General features: G+C 47.1%; 1 protein-coding gene across 1 annotated transcript in view; it reads left to right on the top strand.

Annotated features, from left to right (window-relative positions):
• The window catches only part of LOC311224353 (uncharacterized protein), a gene marked incomplete at both ends in the record, with an annotated part of 180,231 nt that overhangs the window by 124,142 nt on the left and 42,266 nt on the right, over positions 1 to 13,823 (top strand). Inside the window, 2 exon segments of the mRNA XM_084309312.1 lie at positions 5,686 to 5,854; positions 11,848 to 12,021. Of these exon segments, the coding sequence (XP_084165438.1) occupies positions 5,686 to 5,854; positions 11,848 to 12,021 (343 nt within the window).

Below are 13,823 nucleotides of genomic sequence, written 5' to 3'. Positions count from 1 at the left end.
GGTCTCGGACATAATTTGGCACAACTTATGGATCGAGTGTGCCAGATGCATTTCGAAGTGGTCAGATGAAGCGATGTACTTGGCTCCGTCTAAATTCAGCGCCCGGAGGGGTTTAAGTGTAACACACGGTGAGATATAAGGTTTCAAAGGGTGGGCGATACCGCCACCTAGCAGGATGCGGCCGGTATTGCACTTTGGCAATCTCAGAATAATTTCCTATGGTAACACCGAGGTCAGTGGATGAATAATGAAAAAAAAATTAATAAAAGGAAAACGGACCAAATAACGAGTATACTCGTTGTTGGCGGTCAAGCGATGGCGCCCAGTAATGAGTATACTCGTTGTTGGCGGGGAATGAGTTAGTAAGTGTATTTCTCTGAGAATCCTTAGGGAAGTGTATTTCTCTAGAGATAAGTGAAATCATTGACTTCCACTACAAGTGATTTAATATGACATAGTTTAATATCATTGACATGTATTAGCTGATGCAGTAAATTGGGGTAGAAAGTCCTCTCTCAATGCACACGCACACACAGAAACAAGCGAGAAAAAACTAGATTTTCCGCAACACGCTGCATCTCCAGCTCCGGCGTCAATTAGAGTGTTTGCGGAGGCTAATAGAATGAAACTCAATCAGTGGCGCTAATTGCCCGACTATGTGCAAAGAAATCACGGTAATGGCGCTAATTAAGTGGATGGCAATAGACGCCACCTAATTGGCAGACGAGAGCTCATGGAGAAAGAGCAGAAGTCCAAAAAAACGTGCAGAGCAACTAATTAATTGCCCCTCTGCCTTCATTGTGGTACTCGGGTTGTAGGAATGAACCGATTCCTTAATTGATTTTGATACTTGGAATGTTCCGAATGTCACATCAGAAGTGGACCAGGAACTAGGCGGTGGGGGGTGAGAACGGGGGACGTGTTTGTTTGTATCTTTTACCACTTCCTGGTGTGCGTCGGACCGCGGGCGGCGCTTAGTTACATGGACGCATTTTTTATTACCCATCGATTCATTTCAGGAGCAGCAGTCAGCTTTATGGATTAGCTCTTCGCCGCGCGTCAGCAGTATCTAGAGCCCATTTGTGGAGCATTTTTCACATTTGTCGGCTTGGTAAACAACACTCACGCTCATCCGCTTGTGCTATGTTACACATACACACAAAGACACACACGCACACAGACACATACACACAGATAAACACACACACACACATACACAGAGAAACACACACACACACATACACACACAGAAACACAGACACACATACACCCATACAGAGAAAAAGAAACAAAGAGAGAGAGAGCTAAAGAGAGACACAGAGAGAGTGAGAGACCGAGAGAGAGATAAAGAGAGACACAGAGAGAGTGAGAGACAGAGAGAGATAAAGAGTGAGAGACACAGAGAGAGAGAGAGAGAGAGAGAGAGAGAGAGAGAGAGAGAGAGAGAGAGAGAGAGAGAGACACAGAGAGAGCGATAAAGAGTGAGAGACACAGAGAGAGAGATAAAGAGAGAGTGAGAGAGACAGAGAGAGAGAGATAAAGAGAGAGTGAGAGAGACAGAGAGAGAGAGAGATAAAGAGAGAGTGAGAGAGACAGAGAGAGAGAGATAAAGAGAGAGTGAGAGAGACACAGAGAGAGAGATAAAGAGAGAGTGAGAGAGAGAGAGATACACAGAGATATATATAGAGAGAGAGAGACACAGAGAGAGAGACGGAGAGAGATAAAGAGAGTGAGAGAGAGAGAGAGAGACACAGAGAGAGAGAGAGAGAGAGAGAGAGACACAGAGAGAGCGATAAAGAGTGAGAGAGACAGAGAGAGAGAGATAAAGAGAGAGTGAGAGAGACAGAGAGAGAGAGAGATAAAGAGAGAGTGAGAGAGACACAGAGAGAGAGACGAGAGAGAGAGAGAGACACAGAGATATATATAGAGAGAGAGAGACGGAGAGAGATAAATAGAGTGAGAGAGAGAGAGAGAGACACAGAGAGAGAGAGAGAGAAATAGAGAGAGAGAGATAGACACAGAGAGAGAGAGAGACACACACACTCACACGCATCACCACATGCTGGCCCGGGTGCTCGATACGTGCGTCTTCTCTCTCGGGTCCCGTCGAGCGCCTTTCTGATACTACGGCTCCGATGATGATGAAAGTTCCCGATGCAAATAGAGACTCAATTACCTCGGTCAATCTGTCGACGGGGGGCTCGTCGTGGCGCGTGTGCGTGCGGGGGGGGAGGGGGCTGGCGGGGGCCCGCAGCTCAAGAGCTCTCCGGTGGCTTGTTAAAGAGCCGTCGAGAGCACTTGGCTTTGAATTGGCCTTTTGGCTTTGAATTGGCCTTTTGTCAGCCAGGCGAGCCAGAGGGAGGCGGTCCCCGGACCCTGCCCCACAGGCTGCTGCACAGACCCCGGACTGCTGTGTGTGTGTGTAGGGTGTGTCTCTCGTGTGTGTGTGTGTGAGTGTGTGTGTGTGTGTGTGTGTGTGTGTGATATCATACATGAGCCTGACACACTACATCATCATCATCATCATCATATCATCATCACCCAACACACACACGCCAGCCCCGGTCCAGCGGGTCGGAGGCTCGTCTGCTGCTCAGCTGGGTGGAGGGGCTTTGTCTCCCACAGGTCAGCGCCTTACAGAGAGAGAGAGAGAGAGAGGGGGGGGGGGGGGGGAGAGAGAGAGAGAGGGGGAGAGAGAGAGAGGGGGAGAGAGAGAGAGGGGGAGAGAGAGAGGGGAGAGAGGGAGGAGGAGGGGGGAGAGAGGGAGGGAGAGAGAGAGAGAGACACAAAGAGGGACACAGAGAGAGAGAGAGAGAGAGAGAGACCAGAGAGACACAGATGATTTTAACAAGCGCCCCTTGGTGTCATTCCCCTCCGTCCTCTGCTTCACGTGGCTAATCCTCGTCCCCGACCGAGGAGAGAGAGAGAGATCTCCGGTGCATATCCGTGTAGATAGATGGTGGAATCTGAGCCAGGTGCGCTCGGTGTGTTCGTGCGTCGATGCACACTAATTGGACACTTTACAAGTGATGTTGCCCTTTGGTGTAAAACGGTTGAGTCTTTTAAAAGCTCTCGCTGCGACTCGACGTGCGTTCGAGGTCCGACGTCAGCGGCTCGTTATGTCTGTGTTCATGAAAGCGTCGAGGCGTTACGCCAAATCTCTCTTATCCATGATTGAAAATGGGTAAACGTTCCTTTTGAAAAGGGTGACGCAAAAAAAGAAAAAACAGCATCTGTGGCTAGTTTGGATATGCACTGAGAACGGGGCTAGTTGGATATGCACTGAGAACGGGGCTAGTTTGGATATGCACTGAGAACGGGGCTAGTTTGGATATGCACTGAGAACGGGGCTAGTTTGGATATGCACTGAGAACGGGGCTAGTTTGGATATGCACTGAGAACGGGCTCGTTTGGATATGCACTGAGAACTGGGCTAGTTGGATATGCACTGAGAACGGGGCTAGTTTGGATATGCACTGAGAACGGGGCTAGTTTGGATATGCACTGAGAACGGGGCTAGTTTGGATATGCACTGAGAACGGCTCGTTTGGATATGCACTGAGAACTGGCTAGTTTGGATATGCACTGAGAACGGGCTCGTTTGGATATGCACTGAGAACTGGCTAGTTTGGATATGCACCGAGAACTGCATTTATAGTCCGCCGTAAGCAGGAAGCCTGTATCACTGATCCCAGGACAGCCTAAATCTGATCATAACAAATATGACACTAACGCATTAAAAAACTATAACAATATCACTTTATGGGATCCTAAAATGGATCGTGGTTACCCCCAAAGACTAGATTCAGATTTCCACAAAGATGGACATAAGATCTAATAATGGAAGCTATTTACATCAGCTTTAACCTGAATCCATACATTTCATTATTCATGTTTCAAATGTAGCTGGTCAGAATGCATACCAATCCTAAGGCTAAATACCCGTCGACAGGGTGGTCCAGTGAGGCTGTTCTGCCTCCCACACTGTTCACTGCATGGCTGCACAATGGCGTTGGTTAAACCCCCCCCCCACCACCCCAGCCTCCACCTGCATCAATCTAATTTCTAGAACGTTCTATATCATCTAGCTTATGCTCTTTACACGCCATGCTGGCTTCATGTCTCAATAGTCAGTATCACGTCTGAGGAGGTGGTTGCTAAAGGCCAGGCCACGTGAGCGGATCGGCGCGGCCGAGAAATCCGCTCTTCGCTCTTTAAAGCTTGGTCTGCTCCGCTAATCGCTCATGTTGACCCCGCCCCCAAGTCGCTCTCCGCTCCCTCACCGCTCACCTTGAATCGAGCGCTCCCCGCTCCCCGCGCCAGATCGCTCTGCTTTTTTTTTATTTTTTTTTTGGAGCATGGTGTAAATTAGCTCAAACTACAACAGTCTACACCCCTGGGCCCCTTAACAATTGTTTGTATTGAGCAGCATTGTAATTGTACCCATTCTGCAATGTTAAATAACGTTGTTTATCCATTCACTAGCTCTATTAAGCGATGATAGTTAGCCAAGCCACAATGCTATGGTCGCTGCCATTAACGTTAGCATGTAAGCTAACGACAACAACAATGGCGTCGATACTTTTCTAACAGAAGTGAGTGAAGGAGGAGGAGTGAAGCCTGAACAGGATATCACAGGTTCACCCTTCTCAATTCTCATTGGTTGAAAATGGCCTTCATGTTTGTACATCGCCATCTGTTGCTTTGGCATTGTACTACATGTATATTATTACATCAGTGTTAAACCACTGTGTGAGCGTCCCGGAGTGGATTGGAGCGGAGGAGAACTCTCGCTCCGGACGTCGCGCCGACCCATTTTAAAACCCACTCCTCGCTCACGTCAAAACCGCCCGCGCCGCTCACGCTCCGATCCGCTCACATGGCCTGCTAAAGGCAGAGATATGCTTCAACATACACGGCCTGGCCCGGTGCAGGGCAGTGGCCACCGCTCTGTGTTGTCTATTTACATTTTCACATTTACATTTAGTCATTTTAGCTGAACGCTTTTATCCAAAGCGACTTACAAGTTCTGTACGACAATGTCAGCAGGAAGGGTACGACTCTTTATCAGCTGAGTAACAATCATCGAACAGTGCTGAAACTTGGCTGCTGCAGTATTGAGTGCATATAGTAGTAAATACATAATTAATATAGTAGGACGAGTGCATAGTAGTATAGGACAGTAAGAAGATTAGTGTTTATTTTTTTATTTAGCTTGTGTCGAGTTGCATGCAGGCCTGAGGGAGCTCTGCAGGCTCGCCACAACCTTCACTCACCAAAACCTTTTTATTTGCATCCTCAGCCAAATTCCGTTGCAGGCGTTGCATGGATCTGTACTGAGACCATCTTGAGCAGAGCTTATAGTGTAGAACCATGTGTCCCTTACTATAAATAGTTTAGTTGTTATGATGAGAGCTTTCCTGGTTGAACAAATTTTCCTGATGCCCACAAACCATCTTCCTCTATGATATGATTAGATTAGATTAGATTATAATGTCTAATCAGATGTATGTACAGAGTTGTAGTATTAATATGTACATGTCATATATACTCTGCCAGAAGGTTCTTAAACAGTTCCATGCTGAACGAAGAACAATAAATACAAGGTATTTCACAGAGGGCCCCCCTCACAGTCTGTCACGATCTGTCAACGATCTGATGCTTGTGTGTGGTTGCTTCCTCCAGGACTACATGCAGAATGTTCACGGGAAGGAGATCGACCTGCTGAGGACCACGGTGAAGGTACCGGGCAAGAGGCCGCCCCGTGCCATCTCCACCTGTGCCCCCGCGCCCAGCCCCAAGACCAACGGCCTGGCCAAGGACATGAGCAACCTGCAGCTCGGACAGGCTCCAGGTGAGAGGGAGACACACACACGCACACACACACACACACACACACACACACACACACACACACACACACACACACATAGTGATGCACCGATGTGAAAATTGTGGCCGATACCGATAACCGATATTAATATTGCTGTTCTGGCCGATACCAATATTTACCGATGTCGATATCTCTGTATAGAAAACACTTTTTTATGATAATCAAATAAAGAGCTATTTTCCAAAACGCATTTTCTTCTTTTTTTTTTATTACTTTTGTAACTTATTTTCAGAAATGACAGTTTGAAACTATTTAAGGCCAAAACATGTAACAAAAAAAAAAAAATTAAATATTATTATTATATATTTTTTTTTATCTGCCCATATCGGCCCTATCTTGATGACCGATACAGATGTGTAAAAAAACGGCCATATCGGCCGATATTATATCGGCGGCCGATATATCGTGCATCACTACACACACACACACACTCACACACACACTAAACCATCATCCCTCTTAGTGTGGCTAGATGAGGATGTTTATTTATGCCTTGCCTCCACTAGCCAGGGTTTAGCCGTGCTGCGGCCTGTGTGGCACACGCTAGTGAGCGTCTCCATTGTCTTTAGAACCCGGCCAGACCCGGCTGAACCCCGGCCGAGACGGACACCTTTCACAACCTGGCCAAAGTGTGTGCCACAGTGGGTGGTGTGAATTTTGGTTGGTTGGTTGCCTAGCAACCGGAGAGTTTACAAGAAACACAACGAGAGACCTCCAGACCTCTTTACACCGCCGCAAAATCATGTCTCGAATCCAATGATTTATTTTTTAACATCTATCCTTTCTCTAATCTTTCACATGATTCTACTGTGCTGTCTGTTGCTACAGGTGTGACCCTTGCTCTGATCTTTGTTGAAAACATTTTGAATACACAAATGTGGCTGGGGGAACTGATTCACTCAGCATGAATGGACTATAGGCCAATTAAAAAAATAAAAGAAAACATTAAAAAAATATATATATATTTTTGTTTCCGATTATAATCGATTCTAACATTTTCAAATCGATGCAGTTGAATCGTCACATTAGAATTGATGCATTTCGATGCATCGTTATACTTCTACTACTAGTAGTATATTACTACTAGCTGCTAGGGGTGGATGGTATAAACGGTATACGGTATAAATGGTATGAATTTGCTCTACGGTATGGATTTTGACTATACCTTGTAACCGGTAGAGCAGCTCTAAAATAGCAATGATGTCATGTAACCACAGCGTGACTATTTCACTCGCATTTGCCCCTAAAAATAGATAGAATTAGTCATAGATAATAGATATGTGCAAACTGGAAAAAGTTATTTAGGAGGCTTCGCACAGTGGGCGTGTCAACACGCAATTGTCATTTCATAATAAACACATATCACCGTGGCGCACAGCAAGTTTAAATTTCAGTTCCTGGCATTTTTAACCAGTGGAGAAAGGTAAGAGATTTCCCTATCGTTTTTCTTATATGAATTATTCTACGTTAATAAAACATACCTGGTGATCAACTACAGTTTGCTGTGAACATTATGATATGTGTGTAGTGTTCTGATAACGACGGCTGGGCAGCGGGAGCTGGATGCTGGATTTTGCAAGAAGCATGCAGCTGCAGAGCCGCAGAGCTGGACAGCTGTGCCTGCACAGTGCAGTACTCCAATTCAGCCATTGGCAATTCAGCCGTTGGGTGGGGGGCGCTGTTGAGCGGGCCTGTGACCGGACCTGAAAGCGCCCCTGCTCTGCGGCTCTGCAGTTGCATACTATTGGGATTCGTTGGGAGCAGCACGGAGTCTCGACTCTGGACTTATTTTATTTGGAATATAATGACTGTATACGCAAAAGTAGCCTAGTTTTAAGTTAAAATATTATAAATCTACATGCCTTGAGGATGTCATTCTTTATATAGCCTGCCTATCAGGCAAAAAAAAATTCGAACTGAAACACTGATACCGTGATATATACCGTTACCGTCTATGCTTCAAATTATACCGTGATATACATTTTAGACCATACCGTCCACCCCTACTAGCTGCTACTACTACTTCTACTTTTATTACTACTACTATTACTTCTACTATTACTACCTCTACTACTACTACTAAATGAATACCTAAATGGTGCATTTATATAGCGCTTTTATCCAAAGTGTTTTACAATTTTGTTCTTCACATTCACCCATTCACTCACACATTCTCACACCGATGGTGGAGGCGACCATGCAAGGTGGCAACCTGCACATCGGGAGCAATTAGGGGTTAAGTGTCTTGCTCAAGGACACATCGACTAGCTGCCCGGGAGGAGCGGGAATCGAACCTGGAACCTTCCGATTACCAGACGACTGCTCTACCTCCTGAGCCACTGTCGCCCCACTACTACTGCTACTACTACTACTACTACTACTACTACTACTACTACTACTACTACTACTACATTACTACTATTAGTAGTATATTATTATTATTATTACTACTACTACACACACTTAAACACAGTGTTAAATCAGTCTCACTTGCCCCACTACTGCTACTACTACTACTATATTATTATTACTACTACTACTACTACTACTACTACTACTACTACTACTACTACTACTACTACTACTACTACTACTACTACTACTACACACACTTACACATAGTCTTAAATCAGTCTCACTCAAGTTCAAATATACCTACAGTATATAGATTCATCCAGCAAAACAACACATCTGTCTGATTGGTCCTTTTGAACGCACAGTGATTAACAGGTGTATCTTATTTTCACTCGTTAGTTCAAGTAATCTGCTGAACCCTAGAAGAAAGGCATTGTAGGACAATAGGTTATGAACATACGTAATCACACACACACACACACACACACACACACACACACACACACACACACACACACACACACACACACAGAGGATCCAGGAGGCCCAAACTAATAGCATGAATATTCAGTGACCCATAATACATGGACTAATTATTGTCATGAATATTAATGCAATCAGAGCTCGGCTCCACTCAGGCAGCGCCAGCAATGAGCTGTAATGAGAGAGGGAGAGGGGGGGGAGAGAGAGGGGGAGAGAGAGAGAGAGAGGGGGGGGGGATAGAGAGAGAGAGGGAGGGAGAGAGGGGGGGAGAGGGTGAGAGGGGATGAAAGAGGGGATGAGAGGGAGAGCGAGAAAGGGAGAGAGAGCGAGGGGAGGAGAGAGAGTTGGAGAGAGAGAGAGCGAGCGAGGGGATGAGAGAGAGAGAGAGAGATTCACACTAGCTGTTAGGACCAGGGAGCCTCTTGGTAACTCAGGGGTTTTGATTTAAGCAGCCAGCTTGTAAAGGCTGCCTTTTTATGATCCTGTTGTGTGAGAATGTGTGTTGTGTGTGTGCTGTGCGTGTGTATGCTTTTGTGTATGTTGTGTGTGTGTGTGTGCTGTGCGTGTGTATAATTGTGTGTGTGCTGTGCGTGTATAATTGTGTGTGTGCTGTGCGTGTGTATAATTGTGTGTGTGCTGTGCGTGTGTATAATTGTGTGTGTGCTGTGCGTGTGTATAATTGTGTGTGTGATGTGTGTGTGTATAATTGTGTGTGTGCTGTGCGTGTGTATAATTGTGTGTGTGATGTGTGTGTGTATAATTGTGTGTGTGCTGTGCGTGTGTATAATTGTGTGTGTGATGTGTGTGTGTATAATTGTGTGTGTGATGTGTGTGTGTATAATTGTGTGTGTGATGTGAGTGTGTATGCACAAGACTCACTGTTCATCAAACAGCAACTAGCATACCCCATCATCCACTGTGTATGTGGTCTGGGTTAGTGGTCTGTTGCCATCAGCGTGTGTATATGTGGTCTAGGTTAGTGGTCTGTTGCCATCAGCGTGTGTATATGTGGTCTGGGTTAGTGGTCTGTTGCCATCAGTGTGTCTGTATTAGGGCTGACCTCGACTAGTCGACTAATTGATCGAAAGGAGCCGTAGTCGACTGCCAATCTCTCAGTCGAATGCACAAAAAAAATGGAACAACTGCAGACACTACTTCCTCCACTCGAGTCGGACCCTACTGCAGTGGAGCAAAATGGTGTCTGCAGTTCACTAGAGCTCTGCTCTCCTCTGTCTGGTGGAGTCTCTAGGGAACACTCTCTAGGGAACACTCTCTAGGGAACAGTCTCTAGGGAACAGTCTCTAGGGAACAGAACAGTCTCTAGGGAACAGTCTCTAGGGAACAGTCTCTAGGGAACAGAACACTCTCTAGGGAACAGTCTCTAGGGAACAGTCTCTAGGGAACAGAACAGTCTCTAGGGAACAGTCTCTAGGGAACAGTCTCTAGGGAACAGAACAGTCTCTAGGGAACAGTCTCTAGGGAACAGAACAGTCTCTAGGGAACAGTCTCTAGGGAACACTCTAGGGAACAGAACAGTCTCTAGGGAACAGTCTCTAGGGAACAGAACAGTCTCTAGGGAACAGAACAGTCTCTAGGGAACAGAACAGTCTCTAGGGAACAGTCTCTAGGGAACAGAACAGTCTCTAGGGAACAGAACAGTCTCTAGGGAACAGAACAGTCTCTAGGGAACAGTCTCTAGGGAACAGAACAGTCTCTAGGGAACAGAACAGTCTCTAGGGAACAGAACAGTCTCTAGGGAACAGTCTCTAGGGAACAGAACAGTCTCTAGGGAACAGAACAGTCTCTAGGGAACAGAACAGTCTCTAGGGAACAGAACAGTCTCTAGGGAACAGAACAAGGGAACAGAACAGTCTCTAGGGAACAGAACAGTCTCTAGGGAACAGAACAGTCTCTAGGGAACAAAACAGAACAGTCTCTAGGGAACAGAACAGTCTCTAGGGAACAGAACAGTCTCTAAGGAACAGAACAGTCTCTAGGGAACAGAACAGTCTCTAGGGAACAGAACAGTCTCTAGGGAACAGAACAGTCTCTAGGGAACAGAACAGTCTCTAGGGAACAGAACAGTCTAGGGAACAGTCTCTAGGGAACAGAACAGTCTCTAGGGAACAGTCTCTAGGGAACAGAACAGTCTCTAGGGAACAGAACAGTCTCTAGGGAACAGTCTCTAGGGAACAGAACAGTCTGGGAACAGAACAGTCTCTAGGGAACAGAACAGTCTCTAGGGAACAGAACAGTCTGGGAACAGAACAGTCTCTAGGGGACAGAACAGTCTTTAGGGAACAGAACAGTCTAGGGAACAGAACAGTCTGGGAACAGAACAGTCTTTAGGGAACAGAACAGTCTCTAGGGGACAGAACAGTCTGGGAACAGAACAGTCTTTAGGGAACAGAACAGTCTTTAGGGAACAGAACAGTCTCTAGGGGAGAGACAGAACAGTCTCTAGGGGACAGAACAGTCTCTAGGGGACAGAACAGTCTGGGAACAGAACAGTCTTTAGGGAACAGAACAGTCTCTAGGGGAGAGACAGAACAGTCTCTAGGGGACAGAACAGTCTCTAGGGGACAGAACAGTCTGGGAACAGAACAGTCTTTAGGGAACAGAACAGTCTCTAGGGGACAGAACAGTCTCTAGGGGACAGAACAGTCTCTAGGGAACAGAACAGTCTGGGAACAGAACAGTCTTTAGGGAACAGAACAGTCTCTAGGGGACAGAACAGTCTCTAGGGAACACTCTCAGCCGAGCTCTCGAGACACTAGAGCATGTTGGTAAGTTTTACGTCCAATTATCTTCTCCTCCTCCTCATCCTCTTCTCTTCCTCTTCTTCCTCCTCCTCTTCCTCCTCTTCCTCTTCCTCCTCTTCCTCCTCCTCCTCTCTCTTCCTCCTCCTCTTCCTCTTCCTCCTCCTCTTCCTCTTCCTCCTCCTCCTCTTCCTCCTCCTCCTCCTCCTCTCTTCCTCCTCCTCCTCTCTCTTCCTCCTCCTCCTCCTCTCTCTTCCTCCTCATCTTCTTCCTCCTCTTCCTCCTCCTCTCTTCCTCCTCCTCCTCCTCCTCCTCCTCCTCCTCCTCCTCCTCCTCCTCCTCCTCTTCCTCTCCCAGGCTCAGTGACCACTAGCACGTCGGCCTCCCAGATGGCCAGTGGCATCAGCCTGGTGTCGTTCAACAGCCGCGCGGCGGGGGGCGAGGGCATGCAGCACCAGCGCTCGTACTCCGTCTCCAGCGCCGACCAGTGGAGCGAGGCCACCGTCATCGCCAACTCCGGAGTCAGCACGGGTACGTCGCCCCGCACACCGGCTTTTCACAACTCTGGGGGTTTCCTGAAATCACACCATTTCATATTATTTGGGGCAAGTGAAAAAAAGTAGTAGAACAATCAATCAATCACCTGCACCTTACATCAGGGTCCCCCATTTTCAATTCATAATGAATTGTAAGTAAGGGTGCAATTAGCACCGTGCAATCCATTCTTTGTGGATCTAATAGTTTTTAGTATTATGCTGTTCAGTAATGGATTGGATTAGTATTCTGTATCGGAATCAATATATCAGCAGTGAGAAAGTAGTCACGTTGCATCCCCTGGTCATCACATCGGACTTTTATTCTTAAGTAGAAAAAGTGCCAGCCACAGCTCTTGTAGTGCGGCCGTACCCATTCACAACTGACCCGGTACAACGGCAGCATGCTTGCTTAGCTTAGCACAATGAATGGAAGCGGACAGTGCCGGTTAGCCTAGGCATTGTCCAACTAACACCTCTCCCGAAGGCTAACCAGTCATGTCCGCTTCCATTCATTGTGCTAAGCTAGGCTAACGTGCAGCCAGATAGCTTTCTACTATCCATCTTCTTGTCGCTCTGTGGAGAAGACGCTTCCCAAAATGTTGGCATGTTCCTTTAAGCACAGATCACTCCGTGGGATGAGCCTGGTAGATCAGGACACATCATCACTTCCCCGTCATTACTCATTTCCTCAGCTCGTTTTTTGGGCCCAATTCACTCCCCGCGTTCCCTGATTGGACCCCCAGACGGAGCTGCGCGGTGGGGGAGCCCACTGTGCCCCAGGAGGCCCCAGAGCGGAGCTCCGCGGGGGGGCTCTCATCCGTCTCCCATTGATCCCCCTGCCAGGTCGCTAATGCTGCCTTAACTGTTTATCAAGCTAATGGCCACTGGGACGCCAGCATGGAGACAATCACCATCAGTCCTACAAGCAGTGTGGGGGGGGGGGGGGGGTGTCTCTCGTTTCCTCAACTACTATCACTGTCTTGATTTAATCTCTACAGTATAATAAGATGGTCAATATAGTCAAAGCCACGGCAATCAGGTTGATGTTTCGATGGCCATAAAATTCTACACATACAGCCTACAATTTAAGCGTGTATTTACCGGGGGGCCAAATGTTCTGTTTTCCCCCGTACAATAAAGACACTAACCAACCAAATGTACAACAAGTGATTGTGTGGCAGTGCAATGAACGTGTATTTATATAGAGAGCGAGGGGCCGACACAGCAGCCCCTTCAAGAGACGCCCCGCTCAGAGAAGAACGCACAGCGACACACTGACGACGAGACTGACAGCCGCCAAGAGAGCTCCGTGCGCGTGTGTGTTGCCGTGACGATAAGCTTGACTGACAGATCTCACATCTGCGTAGTGCCCACCCCTCCTCCCCACCAACCCCTCGTCTACACTCTCACCACCGCCGGCCATGTGCCCTCCTCGAATAACGTTTAGAGTTGTGAAACGCTTTTAAGTGGACTCCCAGGGGCCCCCACACACACACACACACACGCACACACACACACACACACGCACACACACACACACACACACAGTTGATCCAGCACCTGCCAGTTTAGAGAAGAAGTCGGTGAAACAGTTTGGCTCCACTTTATCCGCAGAGATGTCGGCCATCAGAGTAATTGCTCCCGATGAGCTGGTTTTTGGTCCTCGACTCTTGAATTCAGTTTATATCAGTGGATTCATGTAATTATTCATTATGTTTTCCCTTTTTGTTCTAACTCACGTTCACAAGAACACGATCGGGGGCGCAGGCCTAAGTGAGGAAAGCACTTTTTTAAAGA

The sequence above is a fragment of the Notolepis coatsorum genome (assembly GCF_963971535.1).
Source record: "Notolepis coatsorum genome assembly, chromosome: 1".
Classification (NCBI taxonomy): domain Eukaryota; kingdom Metazoa; phylum Chordata; class Actinopteri; order Aulopiformes; family Paralepididae; genus Notolepis; species Notolepis coatsorum.
The sequence above is the reverse complement of the archived record's forward strand: the minus strand, read 5'-3'. Positions and strand labels throughout refer to the sequence as shown.